Genomic DNA, 17,366 nt, shown 5'->3' on the forward strand with positions numbered 1-17,366 from the left:
ATGAAGCAGCTTGCACTGCTGTTCATATAGATCATAAATTACCCCCCGAGCAGCAGAGCTATAGTTAAACGTCTCAGGATTAGCTGCTGGACTTGGAGAGACACTCCATGAGCTCATGGCCATCTGCTGTTTATCAATGCTGGTTTTCATGGAGCCTATTTTGTATGCTCCAAGCCAAAAACTCTTGAGGTTGTAATGAAAATAATTTCTTGAATCTTCTGCTACAAAGTTGATGCATATAAGCATCATGCAGCAAGTCAGGTGGGTCTGTACTGCTCACTGGACAGAGCACATCACATGATGGGGCAAACATGGTAACTTCCGAGCGGCTTGCCGCTTCCTGTCTTTCGCCCTTGAATATTAAGGGTGACTCTGTATCTATAGTTGTTTTTTGCTTCAGGTCTGTAATCACTATTTCCTATAGTGATAGCATATCACTATTTATTAACTGCCTCCAACTCAACGATAATGCAAAGGAGCTATTTTTCACAGCAAGGCATCAGATTTCACATACAAACCTGGCTTAGCCATTATCTCCTACGCTGAGGCATTGGTATCTTGAATATGGACCAAAATAGCCAAACTAATGAAGGAGGTTGACTATGTCCTGGGACACTTTGTTTCCCACAAGTAAAACAGGGTGAAAGATTGATGACCAAGGAATCTGTCATGTGCCTTCTGCCTTCCACCCACTGACCAGGAGTGTTTTTAGCAAGGATGCTCCTTCTCGAGTACCGCTATATAAAAACAGGCACCTTATCCTTGTTCATTTTTTGGAGTGTGCCTATAAACCCACTGATTATGCCTGATTCATACAGCAACCATATCATCCAAGGATTTGTAATCTAGCTCATTAAGTATTGTCAGTATTTGCTGCAAACTGTACATACTACAGTTGCTTTTCCACAATATTAACCGCTACCACTTATCCAAAGACATTTTGTGTTTATAGAGTGAAAAAATTTGATAAAATTCTTTAATCAGTAACTTTTGACTTTTTTAGCTTTTACTGTGCTTCATTTTTTTCACCTTAACTTAAACCCATTTTTTCATTCATCAAGATTTTTACGTGAATTCATGCTGTATTAATTCTTCCTGTCAACAAGTTTGCAAAATAAAATCCAAATAATAGCTTACAGCCTGGGAGAAGTTGACTTTCTCAAGAACTTAGGATTCATCCTCGTTCTGTGGCAAATTTCTTAAAATGCCAATCTTTATATGTCTCTTTCATCTATCTGTTTGCTGTTCTTCTTCTGAAAAAAAGCTACAACAGCCCAGAGCAGGCCCAATGAATGGAAGAATCGCAGATGTCATGAAAAAGAAACGAAGGAAACTATTTGTTTTACCAGAATGCAGCCATGTGCTTAATTCATTTCTGTCCATTAGAATGAAATATCGCTGAAGGCAAATAAGGTGTAATTAATGTAGAGCGGTGCTAAGGCATGTGTTACTATTTTATCTATCAACAGCCCCAAAAGTTAGGTACTCTATGGAGTCTGGGGGGTGTTTGAGGGACTGCATAAATGATTAGTGCTCATGAAGAGCAAGTGGTGCGTTTCACTGTATGTGAATGTGTTTGCGTAAAGCATCGCGAGAGGTCAAAGGGCGCTGTATTAGTGCAGTATTAGTGGTTTAATGCCTCTGGCTGCTCAAATGGCTCTTAGCATTTACTTCATATACAAAGGTTAGTCACAGCTTATGTCTTGTAATTACTTTATAGAAAAAACTAAGTGTATTGTAATTTACGGACTGAATATTAAATATGCTCATCCTTTCACAATTGGAAGGAGTATTTTAGAGACACAGCTGTTGCATAATTGCTGTGAGCCTGTAAGGTAATTCCAAAGAAAGCGCTCCTTTTTTCCCTCTCAATTAATTCCATAAAATCCTGTTATTTATTTCTGTTAATTTGACTTGTAAGTATTTTGATAGTATAGTGTCAGTGAAATAACATCTATTTTAAATGATAAAGTTAACTTTGTACTTGTACGAATGGCTGTTGGAGAACAACTCAAAGATGAAATAAAACCAACACGAAACCGATAGAGATAGCAGAATAAAAAATGTTTTAAGAAGACATGCCAAATGAATCAAGGTGTTATTAGACTTAATAATTAAATGTTTTTATTTCCATTGAAGTACAAGTTGCTTACATGCATCACTCACTTTAGTTATACCAATGAGAGTTGCATGAGATCATCTGGTTTGTTGGATTGTTTTTTCTAAAAAGAAATTGACAATGAATTGTGATGACATTTTATCTACCGATCAATTTTGGACAAAGGAAGAATTTATATTTTTGTCAATTTCATTAAATGTAATGGTAATAATTAGATTTAGAAACAAAAAAATGATAATGATATTCCACCGCTGGGCACAATTAAATCTAAATATGGAACAAATCCAGATTATAATCCAAATATGGGTAAAATGTGTTGTTGAACTGTGTGAAAGTGCAGGAGCAGAGAGGGGTACAGAGATGAAACATCCACCAATTCCACCAATATGTAGCAGTCTTTCATACACGTGGCAAAAGTAAGAAGTTATATCTCGAATAAAAATACATCTATATGCAATATTAAGGAAATATTTTATGATGAATACATTAATCCAACTGCTCGGAGGAGGTTTCCAGGGACAAGGAATTAGGTGCTTAATTTTCCATGAAGGAGATTCAAGTAAAGCAACTGTCACTATGGCGATGAGTGCAGTGATTGATGATCCCCTCAAGATGATACAAAATTGAACACACACTTTGTGCACCCCCACATGCTCACATATTTCCTCTTTCATAGACATGCTGACAAAAAAATGTTGCATGATTCAGTTTTGATACAACCTGGAATGTTTTCTGAATATTCCTGTTTTAATGAACATTATGCTGGCAGAGGTGCAAGCTCTTTGGTTTCTGGATTTGACCTACGAAAGAGAGACTCGGCTCTAAAACTAGATTAGCTCTAACCCTGATTTTGCATATCTATGAAAAAAGATCTTTGACCATTGCTTATTAAAAACTGGTGTAGTTAAGTGCTGGCTAAATGTATGCTAATAATTTCATGTCTTGTCAAGCTGTGTGGTTTTAATGGATGACAAACTAAATGAGAAATTGAGATTTTTTCAGAGCTGGAAATCAAGCTTAATGGTCCATAATTAGTTTAATTATGCAGATTCATGCCTTTGCCCTGTGGTGTAGCCGACATTGTTGGGTCCAGGGGGAATATCCTGTAAGGCCTTTGGGTCATTTAAGTCTTTAGCAGTAAGAGTTTAAATTAGAAGCCATATCTCACTTGAGGCCGTGTGTTGTTGTTCCTGTAATACCTGTTATGATTAAAGATCTCTTGTTGCTTTAGTTTGCAAAATGTTTTTTTTTAATGTTATGGAATTCCATCTTTCAGAATTAGAATGCTATTTCCATTTTTTATTTTTATTTTGCTGGATTTATTTATTTTTATTTCCTGTTTCTCAGCAGAGCAGTTGTACGTCAGCTAATCCATGTGCCTACTGACATTAATAGAAGAGTTTATATATTCTTGCCACACATTGAGTTGTATTCCTCTTTTTAGAATCCAGTGGTACCCCTGTGGGAGGGTTAGTCGGCACTCACGTGTCCTCTTGCGCGTCATTTTCTGTAATAGAGGATTGAATGTTATGGATAATTTACTCAGACAGTTGCAGTCTGCATTTACGAATGTCTGTCTGCATGGGGTTTAAGTTTTTGCAGATGTGCGTTTCATTTCCCCGGCGTAGGATGAAGCAATATCCAATATCTCAAACCATAAATGAGAGCGCTCAACAAGCATTTACCTTACTTGCAAAGCCATGCACATGGAAAATCAACTGCAGTTTACCCCCCCTCAAAAATCATACTGTTGTAAATTTACTGCCCATGAATAATTGCCTCTTAAAAAAATGAATCGGTCAACCTGATTCTTAGCGTTTTCTGTTCACATTCACAAAGGAATGAAGATGGAAAAAGAGACTGTCTGGGCTTCCAGGAGGATTTGTGGAATAACCATGGAAACATGTTCTTGCTTTGACCATTTGTCACGTCATGACACAAACAGCATTTAACTCACACGTGCATCATGTGAGGCCAGTAAAAATCTACTTCAGAATTATCTATGTCTGTGCCGTCTTGGGTCAGGTGACTTTATTTGTTCTGTGAAAAATACATTGGCGCAGCCTTACTGCTTTTGTTTTGACAGCAGTTATTTTTCGTAACCTTGTTTCGATATACGGAGGACGAGAAAGCTTTCTGAGCATATGCTCATTTACGCCAACTTCCGTCTCACCACCAACACAGATAAATTCATGTCTCAGAGTCGCCTTCAGCTGCAGGTCTTGCCATTGCACAACCAACCGCAGTGCTTTGAAATTCTCTCAGCAGTATGAATCATTTCATTTTTGGCAAAAGATCCAGCACTGCTAGATCCACTGTAGATGTTGAAGTACTTAATCATCCTTTACGCCATCAATGGAACAGAGAGCAGAATGAAGATGAAAATTAAATACAAGACAAAAAAAAAACCCCATACATTTATGTTACTACAGGGAAAATTTAAACTAATGATCGTATCATTGTTCTTCTCTCCCCTGCCCAACTTCTGGCTTGTCATGCACTGCTAATATGGACATCCACGCAGGCTCAGGTCAGTGTTGTTCATTCTGTACATATACTCTGCTTTAGCTAATGAAGACAAAATGCATGCCAGATCTGTCCAATTCACATATACTCCCGTGACCCTTCCGGTCGAGAGAAAGAAAGAACAATCGTGTAATTGGAGGGAGTGCTACATTGGTGGACGTAATTATGTGAAGTGCATTTGGACCATATTCCATCTGCTTTTTTTTCCTGAAGGGACTCAGACTGACATTTTCGAAATAGCATTAGGAGAAAAGTAAATTTTCTGTAAAAAAAAGAAAAATACAGAATATGCTCAAGTTGGGAAATAATTATTCCCTTGCTGCTCATCTAAATAATATATATTTGACTCCACAATTGTCATAACAAGATCGGGAGAGAATCTGGCCTGTGGGTGATTCGAACTGCTGCTCGATCCCTCTTTCCTCCAGGATGACAGAGCCTTGTAAACGTGACTGACATAAGATCATATACCTGGGAGCAACTCCAATATTTTTCTTCTCCATGTCGCAACAAGTGTTAAAATATTCATCCGACACCTGATGTGGAAAGGTGACAAAATGTCTCACAGAACAAATCGAGTTAGTGAAAGAATGTAGAATAAATACACCGTGGTATACTGCAGCAGGCGACTATAAAGTCTTTGTCTGGTGATAAAAAATTAACTGTTGAGCTAGAATTGGGTATTTAAAGTTGTAATGGAGAAAGTGGGCGCATATCAGTTGCCAGTTTACCCAGCAGGGGCATCTGCAGAGACAGATGGAAGATGATGAGGGTGTGTAATGGGCATCTGTGTGGCTCGTAGGGGAGGGAATACTCCAGATTCATTCCTGCTCACTAGTCTGTGCACAGACACACACACGCACATAAACACCCATTACTGCTTGTCATAGCTTTTCCCACAAAGTGTCCTCTGGAGTATACCTTTTACTGAGGCAGACTGTTACATAGATTGAGAGGGAACATGTGTTTACAGGAGCATTGCACTGGCTGCTCCCTTGGTTATACACAGAAGGGAATAAGCTCAACCTCCACCCAATTACATCCTCAGCGCAAGTGCCTACTGCCATGTCATCGCCGGTTTACGCGCCTCATGCTGTCCTCACCATATCATGCATTCATGTGTTTTTAATGTAAAGAATGATAATCCATCGCCCTTTGCAACAGTCTTACGCTTTCATCCATTAGTGTTGGTCTCTTTGGTAAAAAGTCTACCTGGCAATCCGATATTTTACTTTATGATTTATGTCATAGTCTGAAAGCAGAAAAGGTAAATAAATGAAATATAATCCAGTTATTAGACTTCAGCATCACTGACAGCGCAGCACAAATATCTTCCATTAATTGGGTGTTGTGCAGACTTCAAAACATCCCAGGGAAGCAATGTGCAATATACAAAGCAATACATTCTTAACTCCGTATTTGAAGTTCAAAAGGAAACGGGGAAAAGAAGTCAATGTGAGCCGGTGTTGTGTTCTTAAGCACGAAACTTGTCATAAAAACGGTCTTTTGACATAAAAAGTCAAGAGAATCTAAAAATCACAATGAAGCTCTGTAGTCTATAAAATAATCCTTCAACATAAAAGCTCCAAGGATTTGACCCGACATTCAGTGCTGTACTAAGAAAAATGAGCGTCTATATTCTCTACAAGTGTATCCACCTCCTCCTCACGCGAAGGATGTAAATATCTATATTTTTCAGGTACCTCACTCGACTGCTTCCTTCATGTGTTTCCTTTTTTCCTTCTGTGTTTTGTGTCTCTGGTGTGTGTGTGTGTGTGTGTGTGTGTGCGTGTGCACATTTACATGTACAGGTGTACGAGGCTGTGCGGTGCCACAGTGAATGCAGCCAATACATGTGGAGGATTGAGCCCTGGTCCATGTGCACCATCAACACCGTGGATGACCTGCCAGCCTGTGGGGAGGGAGTCCAAAGTCGCAAGATCAGGTCAGTGAGCCTGTTTGACTTGGCAGGCTGCTCGCCCAGCACAGCAGCACACACTGGGCAAGTAGATTGGACATAGTCCTCTAGCTGGCGCTGACACTACTCCTGGCACTGCCAATGCCAGTGGAAATAAACAGTCAAACCAAACCTCGGCTCCACGATGAGCTTTCCATTTTCATTGATTTTTTGGCAGTGCCTTTTTAGTACTTAAACTAGCCAGAGGAGAGAAGTGACATGCTGACTTTTTCCCTGCACCATCAGAAATGGGAGGGGGGGGGGGCACTGGGGGCACTGTCAAAAGCTAAAATCATCTAATTTGGTCTAAGCCTACCTTTAGGTCCAAATCACAGCCATTGAAATAAAATCTGTCAAGCTTGCAGAAGGCCACTGTAAAAGATTAGTTAAAAAAGTTATTTTCTACATTTTAAAAATGTGTACATAAGTTTTCAGATGAAAGACTTAACAAATATTTGCTGAAACGGAACTCTTTCCTAAAACTAAAGATTTGATAATACCTTTTATATCACACCTTAATGCATACCCTGTGTAATTTATTAATAATGAGGCTATAATACGAACAATGAAGTAACTAGGAAATGGTTTAACAAGGTAATTGGATGGATATTAGAGAGTAGGTACCTATTTGTACGCCATCACATCGCTATTGCAAACAATAGAGCCACCCCCTGCTGGCCAGGGGAGAAAATGCAGTTTTAAAGCGCTTCACCTTGGCAGAACTTCTCAGACCCAGAAGTTCCATTAGCTGTCTTTAACTTGAGCACACACCCCAGTGCTCTCATTTCTGTCCAGTAAATACTCGTTTATAACCCATGTTTCCATTGTGTGCAGCCTAATGTTTAAAGAACGCCTGGGACAAAGCTTAGAGACTCTGCGAGAGAAATGAGCTACCTGTGAAAAATTGTGTTATCTATTTTAAGTCAGACTTAGAAGTTCCCCCCTGAGACTTGTTATACACCTACATATACTGCTCTGGCAGATGTGTGAAGAAGGGAGCAACAAGTGGGGGAACCAGCAGTGTGGAAGACGGTCTATGTGATCAGGAGGAAATGCCACCCACAGCCCAGGTTTGCTTCCTCGCGTGCCCCAACGACTGTGTGACAACAGCCTGGGGACCATGGAGCAGCTGCCCTCTGGTAAGAAGCATTGATCGAACAACTTTTTCTTAGTTGGATGACAAGTTGTGTGTTCCCGAGAAATATGCCTAAAATAATGTGTCATTTATAAATTATTTTTTTTAAATAAAGCCACTGTAGACAGAAGAGGGAGCTTGTTTGACTTTTGTTTGTTCTGACATTTGTTGTTATAATGGTTTTTATAAGTGTCTCTCTCTTGTCTCCCTTTCCTGCATGTCAAGTCACATTTATGTCATATACATTGAAAGTTTACTGACTGCCTAAATTACTTATTTTACTCTAACCAGCTTCAATTTATTTTCTGATGAAATAGATTTGGTGTAAATGATAACTAGCTCTGCGACGTCTCTATAGACTTCCCAGAAATACACAAAATTACATCTTCAGGGAATAAAAAAGAAGTAATAATAAAAACAAATCTAATAATCTAATCTGTAGCTCTATATCCACCCAGTTTTCCTGTAACCACAAAACTAACGTCAAGCAAAACCAAATCCGAAATCACTCCTTCCACCTTCCGCTGTTGGGCTTCTACTGGCTTTGACAGATGACATCACCATGTCATCACCCTCTTTTTGAGATCTTACTGGTCACTTTTAAAGCAAGGCTAGATCTGCCTCCGTGTGGCATAACAGAACTAATTAGGCTTTACGAGCCAGCGCCCAACCTTATATCTCTGGGTGGGGTTCTTAAGGTGACCTGGCTTTCGCGGTTTGGGTGCCTCAGCTTTGGAATCCCAGACTATAAGGCTCACGTATTCAGTAGCCTCTTTCAAAACACATCTTTACAGAACTGCATTTATGTAATGGCAGGCTGTTTATTCGTCTTTGATCATTCTGTTCTACAGCCTAATTGATTTTAGTTGCCTTTTGGGATGCTGTCTTTTATTGTAATATTCCTTTATTTTATTGCCTTTATTTAGTGTTGTCGGGGTATCATTTTATTTTGTTATCTTTTACTGTTTTCATTCCCTTTAGTTTGTACTGCCTTTATTTTGTAACATGATGTCTTTCTCTCAACTGTTAATTTTGACTTTCTCTCATTTCCTGTATTTTCCAGTCTCTTTTCCCCCCCGCAAACATTAGTTTGGCCTTGCACCTTCTTATAACATTACCTAAATACAGTTATTAGCAGTGTGATTCCATTTCCCATAAAGGTTAGCCCATAACCTGAAGTACTATATGTAACCTGTGCCACTTTTTGGTGGCCGCAGGCTGCAGGTCACACATGACTGGGTCCGTGTTATAGGTTTTCTGTCAAACACAGCAGTTCATTGGACTGAAACACGGAACTAGAGCGAGAACAAGGCTGAGAAAACACAATACAGATATTATGCAATTAGCCTCAATGTTTTTCAATTACCTTTATAGTATTTTTTTTCAACAGTTAATTCAACCCTGAAATAGTTACCACATGTAGCACAGTAGATCGTTGAACTCGTTTAACGACAATTCGGAGTTATGACGAGCTTTCGGACATTTGTGTTTAGTGACAAATAATGCAATGGCTGCGGAGTTGTGAGTGAGTACGTGCATATGTACAGTATAAATGGCCTTCGGAACGTAACTCCGTCGTCAAGTGAGAATCACCTGGATTTGTTTGCTCCTCATTACAAAGCATCAAATCCATTTAAACTGTCTATTTCAACATCTTCATTTAATAAACGCATGCAGGGGTTTTGTGGCCCTCGCACTGTCTAATAACATTATGTCTGTTTGGAGTCAAACAGAAAATAGTGATGTAATCAGGATGTGGATGTTGGCATAGTTTGATGACCAGCACATCTCAACCTGCCATGGAATTATTTGATACCAAAATGCATTAGCATCAGTTCTCTTTGAATACCACTTAGGCGGGTAGAGAGACTCCCCCGTGAGCCGTCCCACATCCTGCTCTCTCCGTATGAGCTGCTACAACAAAGGCAGCGTTCAGACATGCAAACTGGGTTGCTTCATGAACTTCATCATGTCTTTGACAGTGGCTATTTTAAATAGTAGCCTAAAGTAGGTTGTAGGGTCTATACAGTTGGACTAATGCACACATCAATGTTGTTGTTTTTAACTCATTGATTCATTTTTTTTTTTGTATTACATGATTGTTTCTGTTCTCCTTGCGTTATGCGTCATCTCTTGGGGTGTTCAATATGTGTTGACTGGTTCAATTTAGCTGTATTTAATCTCCTGCAATGAGGCAACTTCACTTAGTCGATTTTTGCATACAGTTAATCTTGCAACCCTATTTATAATGATTTTTCCTTGTTAACAAACCGACGCAGGTTATATGAGGCCCATTTATTTTAAGAACTTTTAGCCACCTTTGTGTTAAATTGATTTTTTTTTCCCCACGTATATTCTATCTTAGCTACCAATTTTCCGGTTACTTGCCGATTTCAGGGTAACAAATAATATGAATTGTTTTCTAAGAATAAACACCCTTTGCCAAATGGTGTTCATTTTCAGCAACCTATCAATTCAAAGCTTGTTTCTGCCAGCAGCATGGGGTGAATTTTAGTTGGATGTGAGATGGTCAGGGATGAGAATCAACACTTTGAAGTCAGAGGCGACTCTGTAACTCCCCTGTAGAAATAGATAATTGTTCCCTCCAGAAGATTTAGAAAGAAAGGAGCAGAAGACAAACAAGAAAACTGTTACTGGTACTGGTACTCATTTATTATTGCTCTGAATTGTAGGGGTGGAGCATTGCTAACTTCTCATTCTATTCATTAAGCACACCCTCTGACAATATCTTCTTTTATGCTGTGTGAGAACTCTTCAGGTTTTCTGTTAGTCTATGCACACATGCTTATTTTAACTCAGGTCAGGAATGCAGCATCGATTCTACTTGTAGATAACGAACGGCACTAGTAAAGAATCCCCAGTCAGTATGGTATCTGCATCGCAGGGAACGTGTAACTGTGAGGCAATTTGTGTATTAGAGCCAAAGCTATTTGTATTTCATACTTAGTGGTTTAACATTTATAGCAACCTATGGTAGATGCAAATTAATATTTTTACACCCATACATCCATACGTGCAGGTATCTTTAACATGACTCTAAATGGTGTGAACAACCAAAAGAACAATTTAGCCTTCAGATTGTAGAGACTTATTTTCTAATACAGCATACAAATGGGCACGAGCAGCTCGGTTGCAGTTCATAATCAAGCATTCTGGGTGCAATGGCTGCAGTATCTTCAGGAGCAATGTGCAGAACTCTCTCATTAGGAGGCGAAGGTGATTGAGGTGCAAGACTCGATGCATCAGGAGCAGACACAGTTGCAGCTCAGTGTGACGACCTTTACGGGTAGAATCTTTCTTCTTCCTCAGAAACACAGCTGACGGTTTCTCCGCACGTTTTTTCCCCACATCCTTCGCACCTGTCTTCATTAATGAGGGTGGCTTAAGTGATTTGCTCCTGCTACCACTGTCCCCGGGTAGATAATTGCTAATCCTACTCTTACAGTTCTCATAAGTCTCCTGACAATTATTATCCCACACATGCAACTGCTTCCAGTGTGAGTCAATACTGTTTTAAATTCAACTTCTCCCAGTTAACCCACTTTACAGGATGAGATGGACATTCTTTCTGACAACACAGTATTTATAGCACGCAGGATGCCGTACTTAATTTATATATGTCAAATAGTTCTACTCAAACATGTGTCCCAGTTATTCTCGATGCCTTTGGTGAGCGGATATAAAAGATGTAAATTTGCTTTTACTGTTATGCTCAGGCTGTTCTCATCGTCACGCAGAAACCACCTATTCTTCGCCACGGAAAGTGTTTTCTCAATGCCATTATATATTCAGAGATGTCCTGCATCTATGTGTGTTTATTTTTCTTCTTTTCAGAAGCAATAAGAGAGGGAAGCTTCATAGAAAGCCAATGAATTGTTGAAAGAAAATACTAGTCATTTTGTAGACCTAGTTTTTCTCCTAGTCACTATTACGCAGAGGGTTTGAAGTCATCCTATGTCTGGATCTGAAGTTATTGGATGAATAACCTGAGCTAATGTTGGCAGCGGCTCCACTCACACGTGTTCAAATCTTCATTATGTTGTGATAAATCCACATTTTATGTTCCAGAAAGTTACAACATTACCACTGATGACACTTCAATCAGAATATGTTAACCAGTAGGTAATAAGCATGGCCTTTAATATCTTTCTTCTGCTTAAAGATGCCTTGATGCCAGCTGTCTACATCCCATCCTCCCTTATGTCTGACACAGCCTTCATGCTTGACGATGACATGCTGGTCAGTCTTTTCTTATTGTTGTGCAGCAGTGTGACCAATTAACAGCGAGGAACAGGAGTAGACATGTGCTCCGACTCCCAGCCTCGGGAAGCCCAGCATGTCCAGAACTGTTCCAGTCGGAGCCCTGCATTGTCAGCAGCACCTGCTTTACCTACCAGCACAGACTTTCAGGTAGGATGATCAGATCAGCACAGCAAGCCTGAAGTTACATGATGAGGCGTTAAGACTGGGCAGCTCCCGGTGGCTCACACTATAGACAGAGTTGTAATTCCAGTGCAATTTATTAAGATGAATGAATGTGAAGGAAAGTGTGTGTGTGCTTGGCAAAGATTCCCTGTGGTCTAAAAAAAAAACATCGACTTGCTGGCTATAACTGAAATACAAGCTGGTCTGAAAATAACATATGTTGCTGCATAACTGCGTGTGTGTGTGTGTGTGTGTGTGTGTGTGTGTATTGCAGACTGGAGTACATGTCAGCTGAGTGAAAATGCCATATGTGGTCGGGGATCACGTTTGCGTCTCTTGGACTGCGTTCGCAGCGATGGCAAGATTGTGGAATCACAAAAGTGCAAGCAGGTATTCATTGTGTGATCTGGACTTGTTTCCACAATGGCAGGTCCGTGCATTTATTCTTTAGCAATGGTTCTCTTTGTCCAGGGAAATATATAGTAAACGAAGGACTATTAAGTCATACTGAGGGTCGGTACAAAAGATATCGTGATAAAAGTGAAAATAATATGAGAAAACATCATATCTTCGGAGTAAAGTTTGCATTTTACAAGATAACTGTATTACGAGACTAAAACTTTCACCAATGTTACATCTTGTCAAGACAAACGTGAAGGGATGTTGCTCCATCTGCTTAATGCACATTGATAATATGATTCCCCGACATAAAATGTGGCCCAATATCATCTGAAATAGAGTTAATATTTAATTCCTCCTGTCCGGAGATGAACTGCGGCCCATACCTTGAAAATGAAGGCGCTCTCTTTATCTCTTTGGTGGAAATAATTCAGCAGCCCTCTTCACAGCTCTGCTCTTGCTCTCTGCAGTTTGGCCTGATAAACAAGTGGAGCCTGTCAGAGAGCTGCGTGGTCGACTGTCCCGTGAGCTGCATACTCTCTGATTGGTCACCGTGGGCAGAATGCTCGCATACCTGCGGCAGCCAAGGTAAGCATTAAAGCAAACAAACGCGACTGAAACCAATGGGAACACCGCTCGGATGAACAGACACAAAGTCCACCGCGAGTGCCTCATTATACCGTCGACTCAGGCATTCACCAAAATGTCGAATTGTGCATGAATACATTTAAATGCATTAATATTTACTAGTATAAGGAATCCAAAGCCTCATTATGTGGTGAACGGCGCGTGTGTGTGTGTGTGTGTTTCCCCCCGGTTATTTATTAATATTCCCACTTAATTATCATTCTTTATCTAGCCCGATTTTTTTTTATAAATACCATCAACTTTGTCATACAATGTTGTATTTCAAGTTGGCTCAACCTAGATTTTATGCAGCTGACCTTTCTGGATGTCAGAAATTATTCAGTGTTCCTCACTAAAATATACAGCTTCCTCAAATAAGCAACCGGTAATTACCAACCGCTCGGCATCACGTTGAGAAAGCCATGTCATAAACGCCACTTGCAAAGTTGATGATTTGACCTAGATGCATGCATTGTTTCTCCGGCCTCCAAAAGTCAATATCCCAGAAGGGACACCTCTTATTCCGTTAATTAGAGACTAAACAGTTTATTCTTAAATTCATTACCGGTAATTTAAATTTGTCACTCGACGTCCGTCTCCGCCTAGTTAACAACCTTATTCTGATAAACTCACACTTACACTGGGCTTTCTGGCTTTTTAACTGTGGCTCCTTTTCTGCCTTTCACTCACTTCCCTCTCGTAGACGAAGAAGAACAGTCTTCTGCTTCGGTGATGGATGTGCAGTGTGGGTATCTTGTTTTGTCAGGATTTCACAGGATTGTTGATGCTTTTGGGTTTGATTTGTGAGACGGTCGGTGGAGCAGAACGCAGTTTTCCCCATACATCTCCACCATCGTAACACAAGTACATGCAAGTTCTGCCTTGACTGGATATCTGACGGATTCTATGGATTTGCTTGAGTCTCGCAGGATGCAACACGGTAGCCGTTACTGCTTTGCCATGCAGGGCTGCTCTATAGGCAGCTATTTTTATTGTTCCCATTTACAAAACTTTTTCTTTCACACATGATTAATGACTCACTTGAACAAAGCACTTAGTGTAGGAAACTGTTAGATGTGAGCATAAAGTGGCACAGTGACACAGATGTATGGTTCAGTCACGCTAATTCCTCTTTGTCACGAGGGAAATATTTCACAGGCTGAAGAGAAGGCGCAGCCTCTTCTCACTCCCAATAGGATGATCATCTTTCATTTCTGTCATTCATTTTATTAACTCTTATTTTATGGACCTTTATGTTTGTGCATTGATGCATTTTCCCCCCATGTCTTGCACCGTCAAGGGGTATGAATGCCACATTTTCATTTATTCTCTATTCATGCAAATGTTCTAATATTATCCATGACTGTGCAGAGATGCACTTCATCTTGATAATTATAGTTCTAGAAATGTAGATTCTCATCTGATCTGTACAGAGCAGACCTAATTGCATTGACATTTGTACATACATGCGTCTGTTCTTACGTATGCATTGTCTTTGATCCTTTGCAGGTCAGTCCGTTCGCACCCGCCGGATCCTGCAAGAGGCTCATGAAGAGGGTCGGCCTTGTCTCAACCAGCTCGCCCAGATCAAGCCATGTCCCATCAGGCCTTGTTACACTTGGCTGCTGAGTGACTGGTCTCCGTGCACAGTAGAGGTATTACCTATATTATTGCTTGTGTGAATTGTGGCACTCTGTTGGCCTTTTCTTTCATTAGTGAATCATGGGCCATGGAAGAGCCCAGCATTTTTGGAGCAAATCTGAATGATGGGGTGGAGATAAAATTATTTTTCCATTTTCACAATGATTAGGTCATTTAATTGAGGACTGACCATCCCCTCCCCGGCACTATTAGCTGTTGCTAATAGTGCCGGGGAGGCGTGCAAGCTTGATGGTAAACGGAGCGAGGAAGCAGCAATAGTGACAACCAAGCTGTAAATCGGAGAAGAAAATACATTGTGATTGTTTAACAGCAATGGCATGCTAAAGCACGAATTAAATGTAAATCAGTTGTGCAACTTTGTAATAATTCATCAAAAATGCATACCTGCAGCTTTTTACACATCCATGATATGAACAGAGAAGAGGCGAGAGAGAGAGTCAGAAATTTAACCCTGTTGTTATTGGCTGGGGCTTACTCGGCAAAATCCCAGCACAGCAAAAACTAATGATAATAGATCATTTATCATAACTCTAAATTTTGTAATAAATCCTAATGTAATAATGGTGATGGATTTGCATATCAAGTGGAGTTTTTGACCACTAGTAGTTCTATGAAGAGCATCTTTTATAAGTGGGTCCCCATTTTGTTTGTACATGTGCTTCATGTAGAATCAGAATCAGAAAACGTTATTATCCCCGTGAGGGGCAATTCGTTGCACAGCCAGCAGAGACACACCGCAACTCAGTCATCACACAATCAAAAGATAAAAAGTGCACAAGTGGAATAGAAGCTGGTCATAACAAGCTGTTGATAAAACCAATGGATGCAGGAAGAAATGACTTTTGTAATCTGTAGGTGATGTAATATACTTTCTCACCAGTGGATTCACACCAATTCTGTGACATTCATGTTGCATTAACACGCCAACACATTAACATTGATAAAAAACACATGGGAATTAAAATAATAGTTTTGCAAATGCTTGATGAAGAATGATGCTTTCAAATTGTTTAATTATGCCTCGATTCTCTTTTGTGGAAACCTGGATTGGTGCCTCTTTGGGCTCAGATTGTGTGTCAAAATCCAAAATAAACGTGTGTTCTATTCATATCATATCCTCCCTCAAGGTTTATAGAAAATACTGTTACACTTGGCATCACTGTTTTCTTTCGTAACGCCTGTAGTTGATTCATCATAATCCCCTGTTTATAATGCATATATGGTCAAATTCATGTCAAAACACAACCCAGATCCTCTTAAATCAATATTATAGTGACATGTTACAAACATGAAGTATTCTGGCCATGTACACAAATGTGCCTGTGTGTGTTGTGTGTGTGTGCAGGGTGCAGAGTGTGGCGACGGCCTTCAGAGACGGAGCCTGTCATGCGTTGTCCATTGGGGAGACTGGCCTGAGTCGCCTCCTCAGCCAGTGGACGACAAGCTTTGTGGAGACAAATTGAAGAGGATGATCCAACAAGAGATGAAGCAGCCCTGCTTTGTGCCCTGCCCAGGTAAAACTGCACTGTAGACAACTTTTACTGGGTTGTTTTGAATTATTACAAACATTATGTTTTTCTAATTAATACAACTAATTCTAGATTGAGAATAAAATAATTATTCAAAGCGGTTCTCTTGATTTCTAATCAGTAATTTGAATACAAAGGTATTTGCTGGGATCGGCGAATAAACTGTCTGCTCTTCTAAGTCTATTGAAATTTTCAGATGCTAAACAATTTTTGAAGTCAATATAAATCATAGGATAACTAATGACACCATTAGCTGTGCATTATGAGGTCTTGATGGCACATCCATTATCATATTCTAAGAGCTGCAAAGCATGGGCAACTACAATAAACAGCAATTTATCAATCGATTTCTAAGAAACATTATTGATTTCTTACACTCTATTATTAACACCGAAAGGGTGTGCAAAGAAGCATCCGGTGTGAACGGGAATAATTAACCACAGTGATCACACTGCTGAAAGAAAGAAATCTGCTTATAATAGCCACACAATAAACTGCTACACGACATGTGAATGGTGAGCCCTTGTGGGCCACAAGTAGTGATTTATCCAAGATCAATAATACAATGGAATGAAATTAGTTTTAAAGGAGAGCCGCTTTAGTTATAGGTATTGTTTATTGATGTGAGCGAGCAAGTACAAGATGTGGTTTCATCCACGGACTCACGTTAGGGGTACTTGAAAATAATGAGCTCTCCCTCTTTCAGAGAAAGAACCTCCTGAAGTCATGAACCTCATCACAGTTTGACACAACTTTATTTTAGATGTGTAAAATGACCTCCAGCCTGCAGACATGCTAATCTCCTCTGAGTTGAAGGGGGTTAACTGCTTGCTAGCATGGGACACACGAGTATTTTATATTCTGCAAAAATATTTAATTTGAGAGTTAACTTAATTCTGCAGTTGATATTGTACACTCACATAATGAAGTACCACAGTGATAAAGAACAGGAAAGGTGCCGAAACA

At 39.8% G+C, this 17,366-nt stretch overlaps 1 protein-coding gene across 1 annotated transcript in view; it reads left to right on the forward strand.

The window, feature by feature from the left end:
- thsd7ba (thrombospondin, type I, domain containing 7Ba) overlaps positions 1-17,366 on the forward strand; it is a 97,072-nt gene that overhangs the window by 73,159 nt on the left and 6,547 nt on the right. Inside the window, exons 15-22 of the mRNA XM_068757916.1 lie at positions 4,644-4,649; positions 6,457-6,590; positions 7,585-7,741; positions 12,024-12,168; positions 12,458-12,573; positions 13,053-13,170; positions 14,719-14,864; positions 16,217-16,385. Coding sequence (XP_068614017.1) covers positions 4,644-4,649; positions 6,457-6,590; positions 7,585-7,741; positions 12,024-12,168; positions 12,458-12,573; positions 13,053-13,170; positions 14,719-14,864; positions 16,217-16,385 — 991 coding nt within the window. The remainder of the gene's footprint in view (positions 1-4,643; positions 4,650-6,456; positions 6,591-7,584; positions 7,742-12,023; positions 12,169-12,457; positions 12,574-13,052; positions 13,171-14,718; positions 14,865-16,216; positions 16,386-17,366) is intronic.

This window comes from Brachionichthys hirsutus, unplaced genomic scaffold (genome assembly GCF_040956055.1).
Source record: "Brachionichthys hirsutus isolate HB-005 unplaced genomic scaffold, CSIRO-AGI_Bhir_v1 contig_1394, whole genome shotgun sequence".
Lineage (NCBI taxonomy): Eukaryota > Metazoa > Chordata > Actinopteri > Lophiiformes > Brachionichthyidae > Brachionichthys > Brachionichthys hirsutus.